General features: G+C 34.6%; 1 protein-coding gene across 2 annotated transcripts; it reads right to left on the bottom strand.

The window, feature by feature from the left end:
- Positions 1–3,735: 3,735 nt before the first annotated feature.
- On the bottom strand, positions 3,736–7,617 carry LOC116130802 (porphobilinogen deaminase, chloroplastic). Of its 2 annotated transcripts, none has more exons than XM_031416488.1 (5): positions 7,271–7,617; positions 6,093–6,503; positions 5,024–5,230; positions 4,180–4,357; positions 3,736–4,074 (listed from the first exon to the last, which is right to left on the bottom strand). In XM_031416488.1, exons 2-5 carry the CDS (start codon positions 6,453–6,455, stop codon positions 3,962–3,964), a joined length of 861 nt encoding a protein of 286 aa, XP_031272348.1. In that variant the 5' UTR covers positions 6,456–6,503; positions 7,271–7,617; the 3' UTR covers positions 3,736–3,961. The 2 variants fall into 2 exon arrangements, with proteins under 2 accessions (XP_031272348.1, XP_031272347.1); XM_031416487.1 differs by having other exon boundaries at positions 6,093–6,498.
- Positions 7,618–8,668: the final 1,051 nt, after the last annotated feature.

Raw genomic sequence — 8,668 nt, 5'->3', positions numbered from 1 at the left:
GAAGCCAACTAGAATAAAAAAATAAATAAATAATTGAAAGACAGATTTATCAAATAACTGTATTGAGCATGCAATTTGTAGAGAAATTAAATTTTTACATTAAATTTGTGAAATGAATTAGTGTTCATGTGCAGGTGAGCATGTAAATGTATTGAAGAGTTATATATATATACCTGTTGAAACCAGATAAACCTGCAACTGCTGTAAAACAACTAATGATGGATCATGCTAATTCAAAACAACTTCATTAAAAGAAACTTATTGTATTTACATCCTCCTATCCATTAAACAGCTATAGATAACTTGGACTAATACGCTCATCAAAGCATTAACCTGCGAAGGGTTCACGGTGTATGAGACTTACTGTAAGATAATTTGTTACAATGTTTTTATACTCGGACCGAGCCTTGACCCGGTTAAGGGACTAGTCCCTGAGCTGGGCGGTTTGACCAGCAAGTCAAACCCGTGACATCAATAGAAAACCTTAGTTTGAAACTTAACAGACATACCCCTGAGAGATTCCCATCAGTCCCTGCATGTTTGAAATCTAACAAACACACCCCTATAATTTGGCTAGGAAACCCTAACCGCCGCAACTACAATCCATCCTAGATCAACGCAACACCTGACAAACCACCACCAGGCCACCACGAAAACCCTAATCCACCACAAAATACCACCAACTGCCACAACAAAACCCACCACAAACTAGGGGAGTCGTCTGGTGGAGATGGCAGGTTGGTGAGATGGTGTCGGCAATAGGTGGACGATATGGTGTGGACAACTGATGGCGATGTGGACAGCTAATTATCATGCGACATGAAGAAGAAACTCGGATCTGGTGAAGGCGACAAAATCAAGCCAAAAAAGGCATGACTCAGCATTGGGAGGTGTTTTCCGTGATTTTGGATGCAAAATCCGTCGAAAAACAATGAAAATGGCCAACAAGAAATGATTGGTTCTCTAACCCGGCAGTTGAACCGGCGATTCAACACTGTTCCACCAGTTCAACCGTGGGCTAATGGCTAAAACCGGTTTAAAGAGTCCCCGGACTAGAAAAGGGACCGATTCCTGGTCGGACCGATTGAATTGACCAGTTTGGTTCGAGTTTTAAAATAAAGATTTGTTATTAATGGTGAAACCAGAGGAATTCAGATCAAGGCTGCTACGACCAGCAAATTCATCTCAAATTAAGAGCATTTAGGCCATTGGCTAAAAAGTAAAGAATAAATGGGAAATCCTCAATCTGAATAATTATGCCATCAACCCTAATACCTATAAATTAGAATGGGTAGATAGCTCCTGTGTTCCTCATTTACAAGGGCTCTGATGACTGCAAAAATGCTAAGCCCAGCACAACTAAAAGAAGATAAAACCCTTTCAAAAAAAAAAGTCATAAAAGCTGAACTGAACCCAGATTCCAGTAAGCAGCCAAAATACCTCTCATATAAAGTATGACAGAATACACAATTCTAAGCTTGAATAGCCATTTAATTCTCCGAGCGTCAAATGAATGAATAAATTATTCTTTAAAAGGATGACATTAGCCAAAAAAGTATGTGTGACAGCTGGTTCCAACAATTAAAGAAAAAGACTACACAAAAATATAAGAACATAATTTCTATTTCTCACTTCAAAGAAAGTGTCGGAGAGTAAAGTTCTATGCAACCACCAATTTGAGTCAACCACTCCATTTTTAACAAGCCACAATTTACTTTCACTGAAAAGAATACTTCCCAGACACCTCCTACGCACAGCTAAAAGGGAAAAATAGGGATACTAGGATGGACAAAATATTCAAAGAAAAATAGGGGACAAAATGCTTATTAAACAAAAGGAAATTGTACGGAATAAATCAATTCATACTTATTAGGAGAGAGATGTTGATCAATCTATTCCACGATTTGATTCACTATTATATTTCCAAATCAAGTTTGAAATTAATAGACAAGTGGTATATACCCACTTGACATTAAGTCACGGCAGCAGCCACTTCAGTCGGCACTCGGCACTCGTGATAGCAAAAGCATTAATACATGACAGTAATTAACTGTAATCTTTAAGCCAAGGAAATGAGAAAGATTATCACTAATTAATACAAAAAAATAAATATTGGGAGATAAGAATTAAACATAAAAGGTACTAATGGAACACTGTAGGACAGAGAAACATCTGGTCCGTAAAGGAACAAGAGAATGTGATACCTCCATATAGAACAAATGCTGTGGCAGATATGGTACACACTGTCGCAAAGTGGCCTGAAAGATAAAGCAAATTTAAGAGAAAGAATGATTGCTGATTTGAATTGACAATTATTGAAGCCTTTATATATATATGTGCCCCCTTATTAAAGCTTACTCCAACAACATTTCAGAACCTTCACTATGAAGTAGCTTCTTGGAAAGAAGTCATCCATCACCCCAAAAAAAACCACCTGGGATCTACAATTCTCAATGTAATAGAATGTCTACATGGTTCAATTAAGAGATGGTAAGATATTGAAGCAAACCAAAGTTAAATTAGGTGCCAGATATGTGAAGATTATGACAAAATAAGCAATTTTTGAAACATGTTTAACCATACTGAATAAAGTTGCCGAGGGGAAGATTAAGTACAATATTCAAATACAAGTAAAGTGTCCATATGGTAATCAGACATCAATGAGATATATAGATAATTTAAATGAGAAAGCAAGCCATTGTAGACATAGTCTTAGAAATCAATTCCAAAAGGATCAAGATAGCTTTTTTTAGTATTATCAGTCAATTTAGCTTTCTATCTTCGACTTTAATTCTTTGGGACAAAAACTCCAGTGTTTTATCAATTACTAAAACGTGGAGTCCTACAAAGAAGACATTCAGTTAAGATAGTAACTCATAGGCCATGCTAACTACTTATCACCTAAAATCACTTCCTTCATCTCTCCTTCTCACAAATTACATGTCTGTTTTGGCTCATAAGTCCACAAACTTCATTCACAATGAAAATCCTCCACTTCATTCCACATTTAATGATGGAAATAACTTCTGTAAGAGCTTAAGTGCTGAACAAGTATGCTATTCTTTATATACAGCAACTAATGCCACACCATCTCTGACTGACTGGTAAAATATAAAGTTTATAGGAATCATGAGAATTTGATAATGATATTCAATTCAATTCAGCCTTTTATCATGAACCTGCAGAGAAAAGCAAACATACCTGAATCTTCATTTGTGCAGGCAATGATCATTCCCTGCAATTCTGTCCAAACAGGTCATACAAATCTAAATCCCAGTCAGAAAAGAGCAACAAGCTGAAACCTGAATGGCAAAACTATAATTGAAAATGGAAGAAGTTTACCTGCTGGAACATTGAAACAAAGACCTAACAATCTTGTGTAATTCAATCTAGCAGGCATGCAGCATAGAACTAAGGAATCTGATAGGCATAATTTCTAAATTCACAGAAAAGAACTATTTTCTGATTATTGGGTAAGATGACCAAGCACAGGAATCAACTATGCACACTTCTTATGTACTGTAACTTGTAAGCCACTAATCCATCTGAATGTTTTTTATTTTTATATGTTTTGAAACACCTACAACCAATCTAGTACAGTATATATCTTACATGGTCTAAAAATATATATCTTTTCAAGTTATCATGAATAAACACGCAGACACATGCACACATGTGTAACCAAATATATGAGGCACACACGGAAGAAAACACAAACACACAGAAAGAGGGAGGGAGATAAAATTTGGCTCTCTAATATTATTAAAGAACAAAATAATCTAAGCCTCTCACATCACTAATTAGGACACTCTCTTCTAGCTTAAAATCAATCAAACTATCGTTCTTAATGTTACAACAAATGAAAATTTAGGAGGAAAATTGAACTTTCTGGATCTATTCCTTGAAGTTAAACGTAAACCCCCGAGTTGTTCTGTTTCTCCTTGTGCCTTTTTTAAGCTACTCAAGAATCAAAGAAGCCAGGGCCTCCACGTGAAAGAAGTTCCTTGCCTGCATCCTTTCCCATCATTATCATATCTTCATAAGCATATGGACCTTTTCTAGAAGTTTCAAGTACTGCAAAACAGAGACAAAGAAGAAACAATGATGTAACAGAACTCTAAACAGTAGCTAAATGAAAACTGAGAAAAAAATCTCTTTCAAGAGCAAACCAAACTGTACCGCGAGTTCCATCAGGGGAAGCCACCAAACCTCTAAAGATGCAATTGCCATCCTCGTCTCTGCAAGCATATCCAGCAATAGGAGTGCGACAAGACCCATCCAAGGTCTCAAGAAAGGCCCTTTCACATGCAACTGCAAGTCTAGTTTCCTCATGATTCAAAGATGCCAAGTAATTAGCCTGCAAAGCGCAGTCAAACAAAAGGTGAAAACAAAATAAAAAGACATTAACATGACTTCACAGAACAAACCCTAGAAGAAAAAATTTCAATAATAATGCAGATGTGAATGACATCACTAGAGAAAGAAATTAGAAGCATTGTTAAACATAATTGTAATCATATATACACTAAAATATAATCATCCATTGAGCATAACTCAAATTAACTGAAAACTTCTCAAATAGAATGTAATAGAAGCAGTAAAAAGATTCAAAGAACATATGTTAGTAAGCTTCCCCCTTCTAAGTGTTTCTCTTCAATTTGTTCTCCGAGGAACCATGCATTGTATCCATGAGAACACACAACAACACTTGATACGTTTCCTGTTATTATTTAATTTATGGTTTGTTATTTTAGGTTTTCCTAAATATCCATAATGTTATTAAGACATGAAAATTTTAATTAACCAACTTAATAAATCAAAACTTCAAATCTCGAAATTGTGGTATTAATTTTTTTTCACAATTCAGAGGGATTAATAATATCAGTGGCCTGCCAGCGAGCAGGGTGCAGTAATGCTGCATAGAATATAATTATAAATCCAAAAGCATAAATTAGAATGCAAATTGCAGGAAACTATTCCAATATAAATAAAATCATTCAATATGAAAGGTTGGAAAATGTACCATTTTCTCATCAGCGCTTCTACAGGCAATCCCAATTGCACCTTGAGCAACAGCCGGAAGCATATCATCAATTGAAAGAACATTAGTAACGTTTTCTGTCATGTTTAAGCGTTTAAGTCCAGCAAGTGCTAACAATGTTGCTTGGACCACCCCCTCATTAAGTTTTCTCAACCTTGTTTGGACATTACCTCGAAAATTCTCCAGCACCTGCAAATGAATTTAAGCAAATGCATTAACAAAAATGCAATAAAAAAGCATCATTAATCTGAGGAGAAAATTGAAGAATAAGAGCAACACTGTTACCAAAAGGAAGGGGAGAGCAAACATTTTATCCAAAAAGAAATTCGAGAGAGGCGTAATACAAGAAAGCTTGCAGCTAAATGATGACTAAGGCAGCTTTAATGTGTATATATATAGGAGATAAGATGCATTTTGGCCCTCCACAGCCATTGGCCAGTCCCTCACAGCTCAAATAAAAGGATGTTATTAAAAAGTAACAAAAACAGGAACCTCCTAACAACTCAGTGATAATTTCTAGATGTTGCTTCAATATTTTTGTCCAACCCACTAATCTTGTGCTCATCTGTCTTTTCGTTCCAGCAATCAATTTTTCAGAAAAGGCTTATATGGTTAAGTGCAGGACCATGATAAACCCAGCAAGTTATTTGTCAGTAATAGTTATATCTAGCATGCAGTAAGCCCATGATCACATTCAGGCTAAGAACTAAGAAATTTATCAATTCCAAGTGGCACAAGTCTGTCAATCCATAACACTGCCATCTTGGCCAGCATCATAAGATTGCATTCAAGGCCTCAATCACCAACTCTCTCCTCCCACCTTTGAAATTGTTAACTCATGATAAAGGTTCTTTTTTGCAATGTGAGTATGTCTGTCCGTGAGTTTGAGTGATGTAACGTAAAATCAATACATATTGTATGCGTGCTTATGATTAAACTTGAGGGCAAAGATTATCTGAAGCAATTTCTGAATGTGATTATAGCTAAAAAGAAAGGAAATTGCAACATATAGATAAAGAAAATTGCAACATATAGATGTACAAAGACTCACATTGAGCGATGGATATCTATAGAGAATTTGGGACTTCCTTCTAAGTGAAGCAGTACCAACTGTGCTTCCAGCAGGTAGTTCAGCCAGAGAAGCTGCATTCAAGGAAATAAATGCATCTCGGACATCCTCACGCTGAAGGTTGCAAGGTAGAATTGTCTTATCTGGTAAATATGTAGGAACATCTTTCATTGAATGGACAGCAATGTCAATTTCACTATTTATTAGTGCCTCATCTATTTCTTTCGTGAACAAGCCCTTCCCACCAATGTCTGCAAGTGGTTGAGATAGTATTTTATCACCTGTTGTCTTTATTATTACAATTTGAATAGCCCCTTCTTCAGTGAGCTCTGGATGCAACGACATGAGTTTGTCTCGTGTCTCATGAGCCTGAGCAAGTGCCAGTGGGCTGTCCTACAAATAGGAAGAATGTAACTAACCAGAAACAAGAAGAGTAAAAAATGGGTACAAAACAATAAATTGAAGGGGAAATTATTTGCAACTCATAACTAATATAAATTCAAGGAAATTGAAAGATAAGCTTTAGTGGTAGAAATATAGGTTCTACTGATTGATCCATACCATCGTCAATTACTTTTGACAAAAATCCAAACAGAAAGTTCAGATAGACCACTAAAGAGAACAGAATGATTCATATAAACACAACTCAAATCCACATTGTATGAACTTTAATACGAAAGGTCTATTTCTCCTTTTACTTAACAGTATAGTTAATTTCGTATTATAAATTCAGAGAATAATGGAAATTTACAGCACATTAAATATAAGCCCACTGTCTAATCAATTACATCAGATAAAGAGAAAGATTGATAACAACATAACCAAAAGTCGGTAAGATTTAAACACAAAAGCATGAAATTGATAATATAATAAATCAAAAACTACATACAGTTTCCATATTAAACCAAAAGAAAATTGTAAAATCTAAACAAAAGAGGAACACCAAAATACATATAAATTCAACTGTATAGAGAAATAAAGTTAAATCCTTCTCAGAAGAATACATCCAAAGTATGTACAAAATTTGAAGCACAAACTAAACATACCCACAAACATAACTTGTAGATAACCAAGATCAATAACATCAAAAATATATTTTCTCGAGAAAGCAGCAAAAAGTACGAACAATTCACAGAAAGTGAACAAACATAAATAAATACCTTCCTCTAGTACCAATTCTGATAATAGCAACCTTGGTTTCAACAGCGACCGATGCTTTCACGACTCCAAGAGTTCGTTTTTTGATACACTTGGGGAAGGCTTGAGTCTTACCAGGCAAAGAGAAGCCAACAAGTGAGATGGAGCTTGGATAACAATGACGAGCCATAAGAGCTTGGGTTGTACAAAGAGAAGATAAAGTCTCCATTGGCATTAATTGAGATAGCTATATGAAGAGAGTAGATTAAAATAAAGAATTGGAAAACAGAATTGAAGAAGAAGAAAGAAAAGAGAAGGTTGGCTTCGAAGGGATGCTCTATTGGATAGGATATTAGATTACATTTGTTTCATCTGATCTAAATCCTCTACACTTGCCTCCCCTTTCTTATTTTTATACTTCTCTCAATCCCAACGCTCATTATGCTCTCATTGAATCTCACCCGTCCATACCTTTGACTGTTTTAATTTGACTGCCACATACTTGCTTAACCTTTTCCACTGCTTTATATATAGAGCAACGCTAATTTTACAAAGACACATACAAAGAGGACATACAAAGACAATCATCATCCTTGATTTTCATGATTTCTCACTCTCTCTTTTTCTCTTTTTCCGTTTTTTCTTTGTTTTTTTCTTCTAGATGATGTCACTTTGTAGCCTTCTTTGTAAGGATAACATTTTTCTTATATATAACTAAATTGTTTTTTAACAAAATAAAATGTTAATATAATAACTTTGATTTCTAATTTATGTGTTATTATAATGAAATAAAATATTAATTCTACTAATAGATCTATTTACGACATGTTTCACCCTAACATTTGACAAAATAGCAAGTTTTCACCCTCGGTGCTATAAATTCTAAATTCATACTCTTAAACTAACATCACTTTATATTTTGACTGTTATATTAAAAAAAATTCTGTTAATTTAAAGGTGAGAATCTAAAATTTATAAAACCAATGGTGAAAGCTTGCCATTTTGTCAAATCTTGGGTGGGAAAATGTCGTTTATTTATAATAATAATATGTTGAGCAAGTCAAAGACCAAACATATATGTTGCAGTTGTTATCCTTACACAGATTAATTTGGCTTCTATCACGGATTAGACAATTTAATACACATATGAAATATGAACTTAATTATATTTACACATTAATTAATTTTGCTAAACCAACTATTAACATAAACATATATAGAAACTTTTTAGAAGTGAAAGACCAATGATCGATGTGGAAATATCATCACTTACAATTTGCATATTGCATGAGTACTTGTTATTTTAGCTCTTTGAATCAATTGATTTATTATTCAATTTCAATCCACTCAACATTAACTCCATTATTCAAACATAATTTAATACAATCCTACATTTGTTTTGTATCGATCAATCCTATATA

This window comes from Pistacia vera, unplaced genomic scaffold, assembly GCF_008641045.1.
Source record: "Pistacia vera cultivar Batoury unplaced genomic scaffold, PisVer_v2 Contig225, whole genome shotgun sequence".
Classification (NCBI taxonomy): domain Eukaryota; kingdom Viridiplantae; phylum Streptophyta; class Magnoliopsida; order Sapindales; family Anacardiaceae; genus Pistacia; species Pistacia vera.
This window is presented reverse-complemented; position numbering and strand designations above follow the sequence as displayed.

Bases quoted from the DNA above. Each gene is read 5' to 3' on its own strand.
- LOC116130802 (XM_031416487.1), bottom strand. From the start codon at position 7,482: ATGCCAATGGAGACTTTATCTTCTCTTTGTACAACCCAAGCTCTTATG. The intron at 6,499-7,270 runs GTATTTATTTAT...TTTGTAGGACAG, and splicing joins AGAATTGGTACTAGAGGAAG to CCCACTGGCACTTGCTCAGG. The intron at 4,358-5,023 runs GTACATTTTCCA...TGCGCTTTGCAG, and splicing joins GAAGCGCTGATGAGAAAATG to GCTAATTACTTGGCATCTTT.